Genomic DNA, 22,803 nt, shown 5'->3' with positions numbered 1-22,803 from the left:
GGAAAAGAAGTAAAGCTTTCACTGAAGATGACATGATACTGTACAATGAAAACCCTAAAGATAGTATGAAAAAATTACTAGAGCTAATCAGTGAATTTAGAAAAGTTGCAGGATACAAAATCAATATCCCCAAATCACTTGCATTTCTATATACTCACAATACAAAATCAGAAAAAGCAATTAAGGAATCAATCCCATTCACCATTGCACCAAAATAGTTAAATATCTAGGGATAAACTTACCTAAGGAGACAAAAGAACTGTACACAGAGCATTTTAAGACACTAATGAAAAGAACCAAAGAAGACATAAACAAATGGAGATATATTCCAGTTCCTGGTAGGAAGAATCAATATTGTAAAATGACTATATTACAAAATGTAGTCTACAGATTCAATGTGATCCCTATCAAATTACCAATGACATCTTTCACAGAACTAGAACAAAATATTTCACAATTCATATGGAAACTCAAAAGACCCCAAATAGCCAAAACAGCCTTGAGAAAGAAGAAAGGAGCTGGAGGAATCAACCTTCCTGAATTTAGATTTTCCTACAAAGCTACAGTCATCAAGACAGCATGGTACTGGCAGAAAAATAGAAATGTAGACCAATGGAACAAGATAGAAAGCCCAGAAATAAATCCATGCAGCTATGAGTACCTTATTTTTGACAAAGGAGGCAAGAATATACAATGGGGCAAAGACAGCCTCTTCAATAAATGGAGCTGGAAAAACCGGACAGCTACACGTTCAAGAATGAAATTAGAACACTTCCTAATACCATACACAAAGACAAGTTCAAAATGGATTAAAGACCTAAATGTAAGACCAGAGGCTATAAAACTCTTAGCAGAAAACATAGACAGAACCCTCAATTACATAAATCACAGCAAGATCCTCTATGACCTACCTCCTAGAGTAACAGAAATAGAAACAAATGTAATCAAGTGGGACCTAATTAAACTTAAAAGCATTTGCACAGAAAAGGAAACTATAAGCAGGGTGAAAAGACAACTCTCAGAATGGGAGAAAAGATAGGAAACAAAAAACAAAGGATTAATTTCCAAAAATACAAGCAGCTCATACAATTCAATACCAGGAAAACAAACAACCCAATGAAAAAGCAGGAAAAAGACCTAAACAGACATTTCTCCAAAGAAGACATGCAGATGGCTAACAAACCCATGTAAAGATGCTCAACATCACTCATTATTCAGTCAGTTCAGTTCAGTTCAGTTCTGTCGCTCAGTCATGTCTGACTCTTTGCGACCCTATGAATCGCAGCACGCCAGGCCTCCCTGTCCATCATCAACTCCCGGAGTTTGCTCAAACTCATGCCCATCGAGTCAGTGATGCCATCCAGCCATCTCATTCTCTGTCATCCCCTTCTCCTCCTGCCCCCAATCCCTCCCAGCATCAGGGTCTTTTCCAATGAGTCAACTCTTCTCATGAGGTGGCCAAAGTATTGGAGTTTCAGCTTCAGCATCAGTCCTTCCAATGAACACCCAGGACTGATCTCCTTTAGGATACACTGGTTGGATCTCCTTGCAGTCCAAGGGACCCTCAAGAGTCTTCTCCAACACCACAGTTCAAAAGCATCAATTTTTCGGTGCTCAGCTTTCTTCACAGTCCAACTCTCACATCCATACATGACCACTGGAAAAACCATAGCCTTGACCAGACGGACCTTTGTTGGCAAAGTAATGTCTCTGCTTTATAATATGCTGTCTAGGTTTGTCATAACTTTCCTTCCAAGGAGTAAGCATCTTTTAATTTCATGGCTGTAGTCACCATCTGCAGTGATTTGGGAGCCTCAAAAAATAAAGTCTGACACTGTTTCCACTGTCTCCCCATCTATTTCCCATGAGGTGATGGGACCAGATGCCATGATCTTAGTTTTCTGAATGTTAAGCTTTAAGCCAACTTTTTCACTCTCCTCTATCACTTTCACCAAGAGGCTTTCTAGTTCCTCTTCACTCTCTGCCATAAGGGTGGTGTCATCTACATATCTGAGGTTATTGATATTTCTCCTGGCAATCTTGATTCCAGCTTTTGCTTCTTCCAGCCCAGCATTTCTCATGATGTACTTTGCATATAAGTTAAATAAGCAGGGTGACAATATACAGTCTTGACGTACTCCTTTTCCTATTTGGAACCAGTCTGTTGTTACATGTCCAGTTCTAACTGTTGCTTCCTGACCTGCATACAGGTTTCTCAAGAGGCAGGTCAGGTGGTCTGGTATTCCCATCTCTTTAAGAATTTTCCACAGTTTATTGTGATCCACACAGTCGAAGCCTTTGGTGTAGTCAACTGATTATTAGGGAAATGCAAATCAAATCCAAAATGTGATATCACCTCATATTGGTCAGAATAGCCATCATCAAAAATTCTACACACAATAAATGCTGGAGAGAGTGTGGACAAAAGGAAACACTCTTGCACTGTTCGTGGGACTATAAATTGATACAGCCACTATGGAAGATGGTATGGAGAATCCTTAAAAAACTAGGAATAAAACCACCATATGACCTAACAATCCCACTCCTAGGTAAATACCCAAGGGAAACCAAAATTGGAAAAGACTTATGTGTCCCATTGTTCAGTGCAGCACTATTTACAATAGCTAGAACATGGAAGCAACCTAGATGTCCATCGACAGAAGAATGGATAAAGAAGTAGAGGTACATATACACAATGGAATATTACCCAGCCATAAAAGGAACGTATTTGAGTCAGTTCTAAAGAGTTGGATGAACCTAGAACCTATTATACAGAGTGAAGTAAGTCAGAAAGAGAAAGATAAATATTGTATTCTAATGCATATATATGGATTCTAGAAAAATGGTCCTGAAGAATTTATTTGCAGGAGACCAATGGAGAAACATGCATAGAGAACAGACTAACGGACATGCGGAGAGGGGAGGAGAGGGTGAGATGTGTGGAAAGAGTAACATGGAAACTTACATTAACATATGTAAAATAGATAGCCAAAGGGAATTTGCTGTGTGGTTCAGGAAACTCAAACAGGGGCTCTGTATCAACCTAGAGGGGTGGGATGGGGAGGGAGACGGGAGGGAAGTTCAAAAGGGAGAGGATATATGTATACCTATGGCTGATTCATGTTGAAGTTTGACAGAAAACAGCAAAATTCTGGAAAGCATGTATCCTTCAATAAAAGATTAAAAAAAAAAAAAGCAGCAGAGTTGTTTTGTGAAACAACCAAGGGTAATTCTGTCAAATTCTGTTAATTAGGCTTCCCAGAGTTGGAGGCTTAGATGGAACAATGGTCATTTTGTGCCCCTTTTAGAGTCTCTTTTTCTGTCATAGACAATATGGCTGTTGAAAGTTAAGGTATGAAATGTATACCTGACAACACCCATAAGGGGAAAACTTGGCAGTGCTTAAGCAAGAAAATGATATGATCTAATTTGTATTTTTTCAGGGTCATTCCAGTTGTTGAGTGGAGAACTGATATGGGATGTGGTGGAAGGCAAGAATGTTATGGAGACCAGCTGGAAGGCTGTTACACTCCTCTTGGAGAGAAGACAAATCTCTTGCATCCGATTCCTGTGGTAGATGTTATGTATGGACTTATATTTGGGGTATACTTTTATGGTTCAGCCAAATGGATGTGCTAATGGGGAAGTATGGGAGATGAGTTGTCCAGAATGGATCCCTAGTTAATTTTTAAACAAATGGATGAAACAGCTGCCTTTTATTTTTTAATTTTTCTGAAACAGCTGTTTTTAACTGAGAAAAGATTGCAGGAGAGCAGGTTTTAGGGAAGGAAATTAGGAATTCTCCTTGGCATATGTCAAGTTAAGCATTCATATGAGGAGGCAAGTGCATTGCTTGAGAGCTTCCAATCCTTTGCAGGTCCCTAAGCTGCTGCTGTGGTCATGCTCTTTGCTTCCTCTTCACCCTTCCTGATGGACAGCCTTCTCTTTCAGCTCTTCCATTTCCTCTTTGTTCTGACTGGTGAGTTCAGGGCTGATATTTTTCCTGTCACAGCACACTAATCTCTCACCTTCTTGGCTGACACTGGAGAAGGTTATTGAAAGGTTATTGAAAGGTTCTAAACTGAGTGATATTTTGAAGAGCCACTTGTTATTTTCCTCACCAAGCCAAAGGGAAGCCTGCCTTCCAGCAGGACCGCCCTCTTCCCAGCCCCTACTCCAGTTTGCTGCCACTTCCCTCTTCTTGTCTCTGACCCTTCTCCTCTGTCTCTGGAAGGTCTACCAAAAGCCACCTGGTGAGGACTTGATTGTTTCCAGTTTGCTTTCCAAATTATTGTCTGAGGAAACCAGAAACATTCATCCCAATGCCTAAAGCGTGTCTTTTTATCCGTAAAATTACTCCTTCTCTCCCAGCAAGCCCAGCTGGAATTGTTCTGCCTCATCATATAGCCACGCAGCTTTCCCACATTGCCAACTGTGGATACCAACCCCTTTCTGGAATACATCCATTATTATGCCATGAAAGAAAACCAATCTGCCCAGTCACCCTGAAAAGGCACAGTTATCTACTAAAAAGCTCACTGTATCAGAAAGCCGTCCTGCAATATTATCTGCAACCCTTCAGAAAGGCCCAGACACTCATATATAGAGCAAATGACTCACTCATTCACATCGGTCAAGGGCACTGCCTTCAGGACTTCCGGCTCTGTGACTCTCCTTGTGAGAACTCAAGAATGTCATTCTAAAATTACTACTTTGTTGTTGTTTTTCAGTCTCTAGGTCTTGTCTGACTCTCTGCTTCCTCATGGAGTGTAGCACACCAGGCTCCTCTGTCCTTCACTGTTTCCCAGAGTTTGCTCAAATTCGTGTCTGTTGAGTCGATGATGCTATCTAACCATCTCACCTTTTGCTGCCCCTTTTCCTGCTACATTCAATCTTTCCCAGCATCAGGGTCTTTTCCAATGGATTGGCTCTTTGCATCAGGTAGCCAAAGTATTAGAGCTTCAGCATGAGCCCTTTCAATGAATATTCAGGGTTGATTTCCTTTGTGATTGACTTATTTGATCTCCTTGCAGTCCAAGGGACTCTCCAGAGTCTTTTTTTTTCTCCAGAGTCTTTTCCAGCATGAGAATTTGAAAGCATCAGTTCTTTGGTGCTCAGCCTTTTTTTATGGTCCAACTCTCACGTCTGTACATGACTACTGGAAGAGTCACAGCTTTGACTATACAGACTTTGTCAGCAAAGTGATGTTTTTGCTTTTTAATACACTGTCTATGTTTATCATAGCTTTCCTTCCAAGAGCATCTTTTAATTTAATGGCTGCAGTTACTGTCCGCATTGATTCTAGAGCCCAAGAAAATAAAATCTGTCACAGTTTCTACTTTCCCCCTTCTATCTGCCACGAAGTATTGGGACCCATATGGCATGATCTTGGCAAAAATTACCATCAGCACTGCTCAAAAACTGAACAGTTATATAAACCCTATCCTAGTTCTGAAATAAACTCCAGATGATGTATTAACTATTTCAATCAAAAATAAAAGGATGAATGAAAAGAAAATAAAAGGATGAGTAGACAACTACTAAATTTAACGGTATAACAAGCACCTGAAAATCACAATGCAGGTAGAATAAAAAATTTGGAAATACAATACCTTAAGGTCAGATGTTTAAAGTTAAAGTCAACAAAACTAGTGAATTCTAGCATAGGCCCTAATTAAGTGATCAGAGAAATCTTCCCCGCAATTGCATAGCAAAACTACCAAGATACAAAAGTTAGAAAAACAAAGGGGCGATTACTGAAGCCAAGAAAATATCAACAAATAAGCTTCAGACAGAGAATTGGAAGAAATGAGTATCCAAAATATTCTACAGAAAATTCCCTGTGTTAAGTAACAACCTGGGAAAACATTTTGTAGCATGTTCTAAACTGATGGAAAACTGATGGAAACTAGATCAAGGCAGTGCAATTGAGGCTTCTCTTCCCCCAAACTTTAAACTTTCTATTTTGTATTGGGGTACAGTTCAGTTCAGTTCAGTCACTCAGTCGTGTCCAACTCCTTGCGACCCCATGAACCACAGCACACCAGACCTCCCTGTCCATCACCAACTCCTGGAGTCTACCCAAACTCATGTCCATTGAGTTGGTGATGCTATCCAACCATCTCATCCTCTGTCGTCCCATTCTCCTCCAGCCCTCAATCTTCCCCAGCATCAGGGTCTTTTCAAAAGAGTCAGCTCTTCACATCAGGTGGCCAAAATGTTGGAATTTAGCTTCAACATCAGTCCTTCCAATGAAAACCCAGGACTGATCTCCTTTAGGATGGACTGGCTGGATCTCCTTGCAGTCCAAGGGATTCTCAGGAGTTTTCTCCAACACCACATTTCAAAAGCATCAATTCTTCTGTGCTCAGCTTTCTTTATAGTCCAACTCTCACATCCATACATGACTACTGGAAAAACCATAGCCTTGACTAGATGAACCTTTGTCGGCAAAGTAATTCTGCTTTTTAATATGCTATCTAGGTTTGTCATAACTTTCCTTCCAAGGAGTAAGCATCTTTTAATTTCATGGCTGCAATCACCAACTGCAGTGATTTTGGAGCCCAGAAAAATAAAGTCAGCCACTGTTTCCAATGTCTCCTCATCTATTTGCCATGAGGTGATGGGACCAGATGCCATGATCTTAGTTTTCTGAATGTTGAGCTTTAAGCCAACTGTTTTCACTCTCCTCTTTCACTTTCATCAAGAAGCTCTTTAGTTCTTCTTCACTTTCTGCCATAAGGGTGGTGTCATCTGCATATCTGAGGTTATTGATATTTCTCCTGGCAATCTTAATTTCAGCCTGTGCTTCTTCCAGCCCAGTGTTTCTCATGATGTACTCTGCATATAAGTTAAATAAGCAGGGTGACGATATACAGCCTTGACGTACTCCTTTTCCTATTTGGAACCAGTCTGTTGTTACATGTCCAGTTTTAACTGTTGCTTCCAGACCTGCATACAGATTTCTCAAGAGGCAGGTCAGATGGTCTGGTAATCCATATCTTTCAGAATTTTCCACAGTTTATTGTGATCCACACAGTCAAAGGCGTTGGCATAGTCAATAAAGCAGAAATAGATGTTTTTTTGAACTCTCTTGCTTTTTTGATGATCCAGCAGATGTTGGCAATTTGATCTCTGGTTCTTCTGCCTTTTCTAGAACGAGCTTGAACATCTGTAAGTTCACAGTTCACATATTGCTGAAGCCTGGCTTGGAGAATTTTGAGCATTACTTTACTAGCATGTGAGATGAGTGCAATTGTGCGGTAGTTGGAGCATTCTTTGGCATTGCCTTTCTTTGGGGTTGGAATGAAAACTGACCTTTTCCAGTCCTGTGGCTACTGCTGAGTCTTCCAAATTTGCAGCACTTTCACAGCATCATCTTTCAGGATTTGAAATAGCTCAACTGGAATTCCATCACCTCCACTAGCTTTGTTCGTAGTGATGCTTCCTAAGGCCCACTTGACTTCACATTCCAGGATGTCTGGCTCTAGGTGAGTGATCACACCATCGTGATTATCTGGGTCATGATGATCTTTTTTGTACAGTTCTTCTGTGTATTCTTGCCACCTCTTCTTAATATCTTCTGCTTCTGTTAGGTCCATACCATTTCTGTCCTTTATTGAGCCCATGCTTGCATGAAATGTTCCCTTGGTATCTCTAATTTTCTTGAAGAGATCTCTAGCCTTTCCTATTCTATTATTTTCCTTTATTTCTTTGCACTGGTCGCTGAGGAAGGCTTCCTTATCTCTCCTTGCTATTCTTTGGAATGCTGCATTCAAATAGGTATATCTTTCCTTTTCTCCTTTGTTTTTTGCTTCTCTTCTTTTCATAGCTATTTGTAAGGCCTCTTCAGACAACCATTTTGGTTTTTTGCATTTCTCTTTCTTGGGGATGGTCTTGATCCCTGCCTCCTTGATTAACAATGTTGTGGTAGTTTCAGGTGAACAGCAAGGGGACTCAGCCTGAGAGTCTCTCTGTTTTGTAAGTTAATTTGTTTCTTTCTTTTTAGATTCCACAATAAGGGATGTCATAGAGTATTTCTCCTTCCCTGACTAGCTTAACTTACGACACTCTCCAGGTCCATCCATGTTACTGTCAATGGGGTTATTTCATAATTTTTAATGGTTGAGTAATATTCCAATGTATATATGAAGATAGTATCAGACTGTCATAATTGGAGTGCATTATTGTAGTCACTAAATTACCAGTGGCAGCCAGGGTCGGGGGGGTGGGTGGTAAAAATTTTTCCTGGAAGAAATGAAGTCAAACGGAATTTTATGGGAGATTTCAGAAAAGGGAAAGGACATGGAAGAAGCCTTACACATAAAAAAACATGATCTATTCAAGGAACTATATTTTTCTTGTTCTGTCCTAGATATCCTATGGTGGATACTGTGTATCCCTTTGATTTTCTAAATATTATAACTCCCAAGAATAATAATAATATTAAGTCTTAGGCCATCTTTGTTCAACAATTACAAGCTTCCCTATTAAAAATCTTAGATGACCTCTGGGGACCCGAGCTGACTGAGGGTCAACCTTCTGCCCTCCATGCGTGCACAAGCAGGTGTTCTCTACACACACTTCAAAGAGAAGCAGAGATAATCTCTATGTTGTGAAAATGTTCTGCTGCATGTCGTATGTAAACGTAGCCAGATAGCATGAATGATGGATTTTGGTCATAATAATGGCCAGAGATATTGACCAACTTCACTTTGGGTTGTAGGATCACCATCAACACACACACATAAACACATGAAGAACACAAGGGCAAGACAGAGAAAGAGTCTCAAGGAACAGACATAAAATCAAACATGACAGAGACTCCTAGTATCTATGCTGAAATCTTGGAAACCGATCCTATGAAAACTTCCCCAAGTTACATGTTGCACTTTTTGAAAACAAGACGCTAGGCACAGCCAACTGATTCCATTCTGCTGGGCTAATTCCCAACTATAACCACGTCTATCTGGTGACAAGGGCTGCTCAGTATAGAACTCAAAGACACCATTGTTCTGGTCACCTGTATTAAGGAAGCTGCCTGGTTTCTCCCAGCACTGAGTTGACAAGAAAGTTGACAAGGAAGTTACAGAACTTCCTCCAAGATGTTAACTCAGTGGCCTTGCTGGTCCTGAGCTCAGATCAAGGCCCAGTTTCTGGTGAGAATAACAGGTGAGAGTGCTGAGACTCTGCTTCTAACTTGAAAGATCACACTGCAGTGAGGAAGCTGGTAAAGAGGAGACATATATGAAAGGAAAGGTGAACTTCAAAGTTCTTAAGACAAGGACAAGGCCTTTTACGTCCTCACTGATGTCAAGGCCTCACATTTTATTTCAAGTGCTGTTTTAGCCTGATACAGAACTTTAACCAGAGGAATGGCAAAGTAAAATCTGTTTTTTACAAAGTTCAGTCTGACTATAATGTAGGATGAATTACAGAAAGACAAGACTGGAACAGAGAAATTAACTCATGAAGATGCTATGGTAACTGAGGTAGGCAGTGGATGACAGTGACCTTTCTAGGGAATGCCAGATGGATAGAGGAAGTGAAGCCCATTCAGAGCTTTCTCAGAGAGAGAGAGAGACTACCTCTCTCTCTACATGGAGATACAGAGATTTCAGGGCCCAGTGCTCTCATTTTACTCCCACCCACGTTGAATATTTCTATGTGCTGTGCCCAGTATGGGCAAGATTGTATTCACATGTTTACTCCTGGTCCTGCAACCTTGAGAAACCTTGTTAATATAAGTAAAGTATTTCATGAATTAAGAGGACAGGACACTACAATATGACATTGAAATACCCCAGCACTTAGCCTAAATTAGCATTAGTGTTTGAAGGATCGTAGGCAGGACAAAAGAGCTGAATCCTCAAAGGACTGATCCTCAAAACAGAAGTGGCTCTGCCCACCCCCATGTCTTCCTCCCTTTGAAACAGCATCACATTTGAAACCCCATCACATCAGATTGGGGTTCAAAATTAACTTAGAGAACATACAGGCTGTGGCTGGAAATGTCTCTTTCCCTGTAGAATGGTTGTGAGCCCTAAAGAATTTAGAAAGTACTCTGTTCTTCAATTTCCACCTCTTCATCTAGAAGACAGCAATGAAGTTTTTCCAACTGCATAATTGTAAAACAATTAATATTTAATCAAATCAACCCCCCTTTTTTTGAGTTACAACTTTTCATTTCTCTGGCATCTTACTAACATCTCTGTCTTGTTATGAACTCATTCACGTTAGAGCTCCTAAAAATAAAGATAATCTTTTATGCAACCTGGATCACAGGGCTATGAGCAGGGCCAAACTTTAATAACAGAGATATCTAACTTGGATAACACAGGAGTGTGTTGCCTTTTCCCTTTGTGCAGAAATGACTCCTGAGAATGAACTATCAACTATTTTCTACTTCCTCACAGTTCATCTCTTTAAATATATGGTTTAAGGGAAAAGCAAAGAGGTGGACTTTAGGTCCCTTTTCTTTATGTTTCTCTATGCAACTTTGTCTCTGTACTTAATTAAAATTGCCCATAGTTATTTAGTGACTCCTGTGTGAGCCTTCACTTTATCTTCTTCCCTCTCTTATTATTGCTTGGTCTTAGAGCAGGAGGGTTCCACATATGCACTCAACTGCAGAGACTTGGAGTCCCAATTTTCAGGTTATGTCAGTGACCACAAATACAACTGGTAACATAACTGACATGGACAAACCCTTTGCTTTTCTTCTGCCTTTGGAGGCATCGTCTGAAAATTCTAATGTACACAGCACCTTCTTTCTAGCCAAATTGAAGACACGTGTTTGTTTCAGGGTCAAAGAACTAACACTCAATATCACCAGTATATGAATGAATAGGAATACTTCAAAATGAAGCTGAGGGTAAGAGGAAAATTGATAGACGAGAAGCATGTCCTGAGAGAAAGCGACTATCTGATAAGGTCATAAGAGATGAAAATGAGGTGGGATCCTTTCATCACTAACTTCTTCTGTTCTTGTGCCATGTAGAGAACCAAAACCAGGGCTCTTCTGAGCAGTTTCAGAGACCTCATGAGGAACCTGGAGCATCACCACCTGGATCCCCTCCTAGTGAAAACCTAGATGGTAATCCTCAGCAGACACCACCTCCACAAAATCAACCTCAGCAGGGACCACAACCAGATGATGAACCTCAACAGGGACCACTCCTATCAAGAGGTCCTCGTAATTGCCACTCTCTCCCACCTCCTGCTGGGAAGGATTAGTGACCCCTATCCACAGGGGATAGCTCATAAAGACCTCTACAAGGCCCACAAACCCAGCAATCTGGAAATTTAATAACAGGTATAATTGAAGGTCACTAATCCATACAGGTCTCAAACATTTTTGTGAATCAAAATGATTCAGTGGTTAGTGAATCACTGAATCAACTAGAAACATGTGGACATTTCTTAGTAGCGAATCCCGTTCTAAAGATCTCTATTCAGAAATCTGTAATAGAGTAGCAATACCATGTATTGTTCAGCCAGGTTTTGCACTCTCCTCTTTCACCTTCATCAAGAAGCTCCATAGTTTCTCTTCACTTTCTGCCATAAGGGTGGTGTCATCTGCATATCTGAGGTTATTGATATTTCTCCCAGTACTCTTGATTCTAGCTTGTGCTTCATCCAGGACATCATTGCACATGATGTACTCTGCACAGAAGCTAAATAAGCAGAGTGACAATATACAGCCTTGACATATTCCTTTCCCAACTTGGAATTGGTTTATTTTTCCATGTCTGTTTCTAACTGTTGCTTCTTTACCTGAGTACAGGTGTTTCAGGAGACAGGTAAGGTGGTCTGGAATTGCCATCATTTGAAGAATTTTCCACAGTTTGTTGTGATCCACACAGTCAAAGGCTTTAGCATAGTCAGTGAAGCAAAAGATTTTTTTCTTTTGAATTCTCTTGCATTTTCTATGATCCAGTGGATGTTGGTAATTTGATCTCTGGTTCCTTTGCCTTTTTTGAATCCAGCATGAACATCTGGAATTTCTTGGTTCATGTACTGTTGAAGCCTTGCTTGGAGAAATTGAGCATTGCCTTGCTAGCATGTGAGATGAGTGCAATTGTGCAGTAGCTTGAATATCCTTTGGCATTGCCTTTCTTTAGGATTGTAATGAAAACTGACCTTTTCCAGTCCTGAGCCACTGCTGAGTTTTCCAATTTTGCTGGCATATTGAGTGCCACACTTTGACAGTATCATCTTTTAGGATATGAAATAGCTCAGCTGGAATTGCATCACTTCCACCAGCTTTGCTCATAGTGACACTTCTAAGGCCCACTTGACTTCACACTCCATGATGTCTGGCTCTAGGTGAGTGATCACACCATTGTGGTTATTTGCATCATGAAGATCTTTTTTGTATAGTTCTTCGTGTATTCTTGTCACCTCTTCTTAATATCTTGTGCTTCTGTTAGGTCCATACCATTTTTGTCCTTTAGGACAAAATTAGGAGGAAATCCATAAAATATTAACAGTAAATGCTGGAGAGGCTAGCAAGAGTCTGCCTCACTCTAGGGAGGCCTGGATACTTTTAATGTTTGTTCTCAACACCTTTAATTAGTAGAGAAATGCAAATCAAAACAAGAGTGAGGTATCACCTCACATTATCCTGAATAGCCATCATCAAAATATCTACAAATAATAAATGCTGGAGAGAGTTTTCAGAAAAGGGCACCCTCCTACACCACTGATGGGAATGTAAACTGGTACGGCCAATATGGACGACAGTGCAGAGTTTCCTTAAAAATTAAAAACATGTAAAGTGATTAGCCTCCAACTAATAAAAATAAATGAAAAAAAAAAAAAAGTAAAAACAGAGCTGCCATAAGATCCAGCAGTCACACATTTGGAGAAAATCATAATTCAAAAATATACATGCACACCAATATTCACTGCAGCACTGTTTACAAAACCCAAGAAATGGAAACAAGTTAAGTATCCATTAAGAGATGAGTGGATAAAGATGTGGTACCTCTAATGGTGGAATATTACTCAGGCATAAAAAGAGTAGATGTCATTTGCAGCAACAGGGATGAACCTAGCAATTATCATACTGAGTAAGTCAGAAGGAGAGTGGCAAAAGTCACATGATATCACTTACATGTGGAATTTTAAGAATGATATAAATGAACTTTTTATAAAACAGAAATAGATGTAGAGACTTAGAAAAAAACCTTGTGGTTACCAAAAGGGAAAGCTGCGAGTGGAGGTATAAATTAGGTGTTAGGATTAACATATACACACTACTATACATACTATACAGAAAATCGATAATCAATAAGGACCTACAGGGAACTTGATTCAATAATCTGCAATAACCCATATGAGAAAAGAATCTGAAAAGCAATAGACATTTGTATATGTATATGTGAATAGCATTGCTGTATTACATGAAAGTGACAGAGCATTGTAATCAACTATCAGTTCAGTTCAGTCCCTCAGTCATGTCTGACTCTTTGTGATCCCATGGACTGCAGAACGCCAGGCTTCCCTGTTCATCCCCATCTCCTGGAGTCTACTCAAACTCATGTCCATCACATTGGTGATGCCATCCAACCATCTCATCCTCTGTCTTCCTCTTCACCTCCTGCCCTCAATCTTTCCCAGCATCAGGGTCTCTTGCAATGAGTCAGCTCTTCACATCAGGTGGCCAAACAACTGGAGTTTCAGCTTCAACATCAGTCCTTTCAGTGAACACTCAGGACTGATCTCCTTTAGGATGGACTGGTTGGACCTCCTTGCAGTCCAAGGGACTCTCAAGAGTCTTCTCCAACACCACGTTCAAAAGCATCAATTCTTCTGCACTCAGCTTTCTTTATAGTCCAACTCTCACATCCATACATGACCACTGGAAAAACCATAGCCTTGACTAGACAGACTTTTGTTGGCAAAGTAATGTCTCTGCTTTTTAATATGCTGTCTAGGTTTGTCATAACTTTCCTTCCAAGGAGTAAGCATCTTTTAATTTCATGGCTGCAATCACCAACTGCAGTGATTTTGGTGCCTAGAAAAATAAAGTCAGCCACTGTTTCCCCATCTATTTGCCATGAAGTGATGGGACAAAATGTCATGATCTTAGTTTTCTGAATGTTGAGCTTTGAATCCACTTTTTCATTCTCCTCTTTCACTTTCATTAAGAGGCTCTTTAGTTCTTCTTTACTTTCTGCCGTAAGGGTGGTGTCATCGGCATATCTGACATTATTGATATTTCTCCTGGCAATCTTCATTCTAGCTTTTGCTTCCTCCAGCCCAGCTTTTCTCATGATGTACTCTGCATATACGTTAAATAAGCAGGGTGACAACATATAGCCTTGACATACTGCTTTTCGTATTTTGAACCAGTCTGTTGTTACATGCCCAGTTCTAACTGTTGCTTCCTGACCTGCATACAGGTTTCTCAAGAGGCAGGTCAGGTGGTCTGGTATGCCCATATAGTGCAATATAAAATAAAAATTAAAGAAAAATAAACAAAAATGAAACTCCAAAATAACTGATCCTCTTGCTAAGAAAATGAATGTGTTTCCAGGTCCCCATTACTTTGAGCCATTTCCACCTTTTAAATTATTGCCCATTTTTTCCCCTCCCTAGATGCCCTGCCATTCTATAACAAACTTGCATGTATCTCATAAAAGAAGTACCATGGTGTACCGTATATATCAAGAAATTTGGATAAGTCATATCAGACAAATCTTTTCTAAGAATAGAGATGGAAAACCGTCAGATTACCTCTGGAGTGATCAACACTCCACAGTTGAGGGTCAATGTTTGGAGTCCCCACAGCCTCTCCAGTGTGTTCCTGGTTATGGATGAAGAGCCTGAACAGTGAGCGTTAGAATTTCTGGAAGATCTATGGCTCCCTCCAGGTTTTAGCAGTTCCCAAATTGGGCTGGGATGGCTGTGTGAATGTAGAGGCCAATGTGGATTAAAGACACGCATAGCTCCTAAGAGTAGGCTACCATCCATCTCATACTTTTCAAAAGGACTACAAGTAAAGCAGCATATACCCAGACACCAGCAGAATTATTATCTTTAGCCTTTCAGCATAGTCTTGGCTGATCCAATACATTTCCAGACAAAGCTGTAGATTTGACACAGTGACCAGGAACCCAGACACCTTTGGAATCACCCTGGCAGTCTCTTACAGCAGCCAGAGTGCCTGGTCTGATTTCATACTTATCCATACTCATGATTATTTTGTACTTTTACTGTTTGCTTTCTTTATATATTGTGGGCATCAGTCCTGTGTGATATATATTTTATAAATATTTTTCTTCTAAATCTTGAGCATCTTTTAACTTTGTTCATGATGGTCTTTCATTGTAAAACCTTTTTTTTAGCATGGTTTCTGTCATTGCCTCATATACAGTGTTATGTATCTCTGTCCATATTTCTTCAGGCACTTTATCTATCAGACCAAATCCCTTGAATCTAATTGTCATTTCCACTGTATAACCATACGGGGTTTGACTTAGGTCATACCTGAAAGGCCTAGTGGTTTTCCCTACTTTCTTCAAGTTAAGCCGGAATTTTGCAATAAAGAGTTCATGATCTAAGGCACAGTCAGCTCCTGGCCTTGTTTTTACTGACAGTACAGAGCATCTCAATCTTCATCTGCAAAGAACATAGTCAATTTGATTTTGGTATTAACTATCTGGTGATGACCATATGTAGAGTCGTCTCCTGTGTTGCTGGAAGAGGGTGCTTGCTGTGACCAGTGTGTTCTGTTGACAAAACTCTGTTGGCCTCTGCCCTGCTTTGTTTTGCACTCCAAGGCCAAACTTGCCTGTTATTCCGGGTATCTCTTGACTTCCCACTTTTGCATTCCAATCCCCTATGATGAAAAGGACATTTTCTTTTTGTGTTAGTTCTAGAAACTATTATAGGTCTTCATTGAACTAGTCAACTTCAGCTTCTTTGGTTGAGGCAAAGACTTGGATTATTGTGATGTTGAATGGTTTGCCTTGGAGACGAACAAAGATTATTCTGTCCTTTTTAACATTCCACCCAAGTACTTAATTTCCGACTTCTTTTTGATTATGAGGGTCACTCTGTTTCTTCTTAGGGATTCTTGCCCACAGTAGTAGAGATAATGTGAAGTGAAGTTTGCTCAGTTGTGTCTGACTCTTTGTGACCCCATGCACCACTATACACAGTCTATGGAATTCTCCAGGCCAGAATACTGGAGTGAAAGAGAGAAACCTTGCCCTTCTCCAGGAGATCTTCCCAACCCAGGGATCGAACTCTGGCCTCCCACATTGTAGGTGGATTCTTTACCAGCTGAGCCACCAGGATATAATGTAGTAGTAGATATAATAGGCATCTGAATTAAATTCACCTATTCCTGTCCAGTTTCCATGGTGGCTCAGATGGTAAAGCATCTGCTTGCAATGTGGGAGACCCAGGTTCAATCCCTGGGTCAGGAAGATCCCCTGGAGAAGGAAATGGCAACCCACTCCAGTATTTTTGCCTGGAAAATTCCATGGACAGAGGATCCTTGTGGGCTATAGTCCATGGGGTCACAAAGAGTTGGACAGAACTGAGCACCTTCACTTCACTATTGCTGTCTAGTTTAGTTCACTGATTCCTAAGATGTCTATGTTCAATCTTGCCATCTCTTTCTTGACAATGTCCAATTTACCTTGATTTATGGACAGAACCTTCCAGGTTTCTATCAGTATTATTCTTTACTGCGTTGGACTTTACTTTCACTGGCAGACACATCCAGAGCTGATCCCCTTCACGGATCACAGCTTTGTCATGGCAAAGGGAAACTCGATGAAGTTTTGACCCACGCCAAGCAGGGACACCCAAGACAGATGGGTCATAGGGAAGAGTTCTGACAAAATGTGGTCCACTGGAGAAGGTAAAGGCAATCCACTCCAGTATTCTTGCCTGGAGAACACCACAGACAGTATGAAAACGCAAAAAGATATGACAATGGAAGATAAGTTGCCTGGGCTGGAAGGTGTCCAGTATGCTACTGGAGAAGAGCGGAGGGCAATTACTAATAGCTCCAGGAAAAATGAAGTTACCGGGCCAAAGAGAGAATGATGCTCAGATGTTAATATGTTTGGTGGAGAAAGTAAAGTCACATGGGAAGACTGATTAATTAAAGCCTTTTAAGTAATTAGCCTCCAACTAATAAAAAAATTAAAAAAAAAACAAAAAACTTTTGAGCCTTTGAATCCACTCATGTTTGATGTCCCCCCCCCTTTTTTTTTTTGCATATTCCATTTTTTCTTTTCCACATTAGCTAATTAGTTGGGTTTCTTGCCTTTGGAACCAAAATAATCTTGGTGGAATCAATTCAGTTCAGTTCAGTCGCTCAGTCATGTCCGACTCTTTGCGACCCCATGAACCACAGCGTGCCAGGCCTCCCTGTCCATCACCAACTACCGGAGTCTACCCAAACCCATGTCCATCGAGTCGGTGATGCCATCTAGCCATCTCATCCTCTGTCATCCCCTTCTACTCCTGCCCTCAATCTTTCCCAGCATTAGGGTGTTTTCCAATGAGTCAACTCTTTGCATGAGGTGGCCAAAGTATTGGAGCTTCAGCTTCAACATCAGTCCTTCCAATGAACACCCAGGACTGATCTCCTTTAGGATGGACTGGTTGGATCTCCTTGCAGTCCAAGGGGCTCTCAAGAGTCTTCTCCAGCACCACAGTTCAAAAGCATCAATTCTTCAGTGCTCAGCTTTCTTCACAGTCCAACTCTCACATCCATTCATGACTACTGGAAAAACCATAGCCTTGGCTAGATGGATCTTTGTTTGGCAAAGTAATGTCTCTGCTTTTAAATATGCTATCCAGGTTGGTCATAACTTTCCTTCCAAGGAGTACGTGGAATAAAAGGTGCTTGGTGGAATAAAGGGTGCTTAAAGTGGAACACATCTGAAACTTTTATAAAAAGTGGATTTTTGAAGTTCCCTCAATAATAGAACAGCACATAGTTTGTGAAACAATCGAGGGTCCTGTCAAAACTTCTAAATTTGACTTCCTGAGGCTGGAAGACTGGCTGAAACAAGAATCATATTCAGCCCATATTGGAGCCTCTTTTTCTGTCACAGATCAAAGTATTAGAGGTGTTAGGTCCATGGTTGGAGACTCTCTGGGGGTGAGAAAAGAGACATTCCATGTTATTTTCTTCTACCCTGGATTAAATTGGTTCTCTCTGCTTTACGCCATTTTCAATAGGAACACGGCATGAAAGTCAGAGCTGGGTAGAACACACACAATTGATGAAGGTCTTATTGAGACTTGCAGAAGTGCTGGATTTGTTGCACCTTCCGGACTGGGCTTAGGCCTTTCCACAGGAGTGATGGATGTCTGGGGAAGCAGGTGGCTCTCCTTCTCTGTCCTCAGATCCCTGGCCTCTCCTGCCCACCTGGAGGTGGTGTGTGGAAGGTGGACTGTGGACCCCCACCTGGCCTCAGCCTTCCACCCCTTCTTCAGAGTGTGGGCCAGCCTGGGTTCTCTCAAACCCTGGCACTCTCCGCTAGCAGCCCCAGTGCCTGTCTCGCGAGTGGACCCACCCACCGTGGGAGTATGGGTGATGCAAAGTGGGCTCTGTCATAGTTTCGGAGTCCCCCACCTCTTCTGTAGACAGATGAGCTTGAGGCAGTGCAGCTGTTTCCTGGCCTTGACTGCAAATGCACACGCTGGCCCTACTGAGACCCACACTGCAGAAATGCAGCCCAGCTGAAAACTGGCATCTCTTGAGGTGCCTCTGAGGGAATGAAAGGAGGAATAAGGATTGGGGACCAATGGGGTCTAGGTGACACAGCCTCCTTTAGTGGTCCAGGAGGGAGTCTTTGGGCACCAGACCCCGCAGCCATCACACCTCCAAGCCTGCTGTGACCACTGGTGCCCATGCTGCAGCCTCTGAGAATACCTCGCCCCTGTGTGTGTGTTTGTTGGGGGGTGGGGAGGGGGTTGTGCTCCATTTTTTTAAGACAAAATTTTATTTAAATATAATTTAAATATTTGCCAAATTTAAAATGAAATGCATTCTATTTTTTTTTGAAAATAGAGAAAGTATTTTTCATTTTGCTGACAGAAAGCTTAAAATTCTATTACTTTTAGTAGATGCCAAAATCAGAATCAAAAATATAGTCCAAAGCTACAATCCACCATGAGAATTTCTATATTACGTTTAAACATGAATAACTTAAGAAGCAGTTTAAATAAAATCTATTTGTTTCAGTTAACTTCTGTTCAGCATAAGAGTCTGAGCTCGTAGGTACGGAAATAAAATCATACTCAGCTTTCATGAACAGTATTATAGTGAGTAGACCTGGAGTTAGTATAAATCTGGCTCTGAAGGAATGTTCCTGACATCCCCTCTCTCTAGCGCATAAGATTTGTCAGTGTTTGCCAGAGATGTTCATGAATGGGCTGTTTTCCACCCTAGACAGATCCTCATTCTATGTGATTTGAAGGTAGGGGAGACTTTGATGGAATCAAAACATTCATTTTTTCACTTGATGTCAACAGCCTCAATGTAAGGTTTCTTTTTAAATATTGATCTTGTTATGCTCAGTGTAAGAGTGTGTTTTAACCCAGGAATATTTTCCAACTCTGTAAGAAATAGAAGTGAGTGGAAGTTATCAATGTACCATGAGAGAATCAGTATCAGAAATAGTATCACTCAGATGAAAAGAAACCAGAAAGTGCTACCATAAATCAAATAATTTTTCATTGTTTTTTGAATTTGGAAGAGGTGTTGTTGGAAAATATTGTAATTTAATCTTCTGACAAAGCAGTATGAACAGTTTAATTTGGGAAATATTTAATTTCCTACAGTTTCACATGTACTAGTCTTCCCTGTAATAATTATTAAGAAGTGGTGAAGGCAATCTTTGCCAGTGTTTAAAACAAATATATATTTTTGTTTATTTGGTTGTGCTATGTTTTAGTTGCAGCATAGGGATCTACAGTTGCAGTATGTGGGATCTTGTTTTCTGACCACAGATAGAACCAGGTCCCCTGCATTGGGAGGGTAGAGTTTTAAATACTGGACCACCAGGGAAGTTCCTCTGCTGGGATTTATGTATGGTATTTGTTACTGTTTGTACCCTCGGGTAGGTATTAATATTATACTCATTATATGGATAGGGAAACTAAGGCTCTGAAAGTTGAAGTAGTGTGCTTGTAGCTTTTCCAGCTATTAAAAGAGATAAGATAAACGCATGTCTGAAGAACCCCAAATTTTCCTTGCTTTTTAGAAACAACATGTCATCTCCTTTATGAAAATGACTCACATGTTGTTATAGAAAGGTGGGGGATCTAGAAAGAAAACCGAAATGGTCTAAAAAGGGGGGACATGGTAATGAGCTTGAGGGACTTGGGACCTAGTATCACATTTATTTTCCTAGAAACCAGGATCAATTCTTTTGGAAATTTTAAGCATTCCCTCAGCTCTTGTCACTTCTTCACATTTGCAATATTTTCTTTATTTCCCTAAAATTACTAGAAAGTTGTGAAAATAATAAAAACATTGCGTTACTGCTATAGAAACCAGGGAAGGATAGGAAAGGCACCTGGCTTCTGAATAAAGGTGTCAGGTGGAAGGGGGAGGCAATAGGAGGTAGAAAGTAGATACACATTGTGGTCCCCAAGCAAAGAACCAAGGAAAAGTTTCTTCTAAGAAGGCAATCCAGGAGGAATGCTGCTGGAAGTATCAGTGTGAACCGGTTTTGGATATTCCTAGGTTGGGTTCCTGGCCCTCAAATTTCAGACTCACAAACACCCAGAATGAGACGTGACACTTAGAAACTGAATGCTGATTATTTTATTGGTGAACTGAAGACAGACTGCCTTCTTCCAATGTCATGGCTTTCTGAAGGACTGGTGTCTTCATACTCATGCTCTGAAAAGCAAAAAAGGAGATTGACACAAAGTGGGCAAGTGGTTTCTAATCCTTGCAGATAACAGTGATGGGAATTAGCTGAGTCCACATTTCTCCTTCTTCCCTCTTCAGTTTCCTTCCAAATTTCTTTTGATCTGTCATTTTTGTGCACCTAATACATAATGTTTTATTGCAAGCTCTAAATCGTTGCTTGCAATATAAAAGGTTGTTCTTAGGTTGTTTCTCTCTTGGTTGCTATTTAAAGTGTTCAAATATATGTTTACAAAGATGGTTACTGCAAACGATTTTTAACTAAGGAAAAACTGAAACTTGCCTAAATGTCCATTGATACAGAGTTGGTTAAAAAAATCATGGCACAGCCAGAAAATGGGCCAGCAAAATTAAGAAGTAAACGAAATGAGGATTAAACGGACCCATATAGCTTTATGAACTGTTACGGCTACTTTTAAGGACTATGTTATTTGAAATAAGCAACCTATAAAATTGCTTAAAGTATGACATCATTTGTGGATGAAAAAGATAATTGTGTTTAAAAGGGTGTAAGTGATTCCAAGGTGATATTCAAGTTAACTGTGGTGGCCTTTGGGAAAGGAAGTGGGAAGGTAGAATGTGGATGCCATTAAGAGTTAGCCTCATACTTTTCTGTTCAGTTATTTTTTTACCTTGACCATATACTAATTGAAAAGGAAATATTTTAGCTAGATAAATTTAGCAACCTAAACTTAAAGTATCATTTAGTAGGAACACTGCACCTGAGAGGCCTGATCAGGTGCAAACTTGAGAAGAGAGGTCATTGAGCTGGAGGAGGAGGAGAGAAAAGGACAAGGGAGAACATGCTGTACTTCTTCATCAGCAGCCCACTTTAGGACAGGTGGTCATTGGAGAAAAGGCAATTTATGGTCCTTGCTTCTCAAAATTGAAATCACCTTGGATAGTTGGTAATAATTATAAGGTTTTGCTACCTTATTTCAGACCATTTGATTAGACACCTTTAGAACTTGTGTCCAGGACTATGCAACTTTCACACATTTTCTGTTGATTCAGTGACTCACTAAAGTGTGAGACCTGTAGGGTTAGGGCCCTTGGTGGAGAGTGAGCTGGAGTCATACCTGTCAATGACTTTCAGATTACTCGGATGGTGTGTTTTCATCTGGACTCTCCTCAGGTTGCTCCTCTGGTGGGGGTGGCCCTGGTGGAGGTTGTCCTGATGCAGGTGGTTCTGGTGGAGGTGGTTCTGATGGAGGTGGTCCTGGTGGAGGTGGCCCTGGTGGAGGTTCCTCACCTTCGTCTTCATCATTAGGAGGGGGTCTAGGTGGTGGCCCTCCAGGTCCTCCAGGAGGTGGTTTGGGAAAATCGTCTGAGTTTGAACCTGAGTTTGCATAAAGAGAGAGGAACTAGGTGACGGAAGGTTCCCCTCTCATTTTGATCTTTGATAAACTCTTGGAAAGTTCTTTCCTCCAGAACCTGACTCTCAAGTATTAGCTTCCTTCCTACTCAGTTCTTCTTTCTACTGTACTCCTCTCGACTACTAACATCCTTCCTAATCACTTCTTCTTTTTGCAGTACCCACATACTAGTGAAGCTGAGTCTTAGCTCTGTGCTCTTGAGAAAAAGAGTATCTTCAATTTGGCAAAAAAGAAGGTGCTGGATATCTTAGAATTGCCAGAATATGTCTCCAAGGACAGAAGAAAAGCAAAGGGATTAATCATGTCAGTTATGCCTGCCAGACATATTTTGGGTCGCTGACATAACCTGCCAATTCTTTCTCCAAGTCTTGCCCATTGAGAGTATATGTCAACCACTCTGACTCTAAAACCAGGTGGAGCAATACTAGGAAAGAGAGAGAGAGAGAAACATGATGGCCCACACAGGGGTCACTAAATAACTTGAAAATTTTAATTGGGTACTGTGACACA

General features: G+C 40.7%; 2 protein-coding genes across 3 annotated transcripts in view; both read right to left on the bottom strand.

The window, feature by feature from the left end:
• The window catches only part of LOC122423475 (basic proline-rich protein-like), a 125,228-nt gene that overhangs the window by 8,335 nt on the left and 94,090 nt on the right, over window positions 1-22,803 (bottom strand). The window lies entirely within an intron of this gene.
• The window catches only part of LOC122423477 (basic proline-rich protein-like), a 32,287-nt gene continuing 30,275 nt past the window's right edge, over window positions 20,792-22,803 (bottom strand). The window contains exons 3-4 of the mRNA XM_043440578.1: window positions 21,997-22,256; window positions 20,792-20,887 (exon numbers count right to left, since the gene is read on the bottom strand). Coding sequence (XP_043296513.1) covers window positions 22,015-22,256 — 242 coding nt within the window. The 3' untranslated portion in view covers window positions 20,792-20,887; window positions 21,997-22,014. The remainder of the gene's footprint in view (window positions 20,888-21,996; window positions 22,257-22,803) is intronic.

Source organism: Cervus canadensis, chromosome 21, assembly GCF_019320065.1.
Source record: "Cervus canadensis isolate Bull #8, Minnesota chromosome 21, ASM1932006v1, whole genome shotgun sequence".
In the NCBI taxonomy this organism is placed as follows: Eukaryota; Metazoa; Chordata; class Mammalia; order Artiodactyla; family Cervidae; genus Cervus; species Cervus canadensis.
Note: the sequence above shows the minus strand (reverse complement) of the source record. Positions and strands in the feature narration are given on the sequence as shown.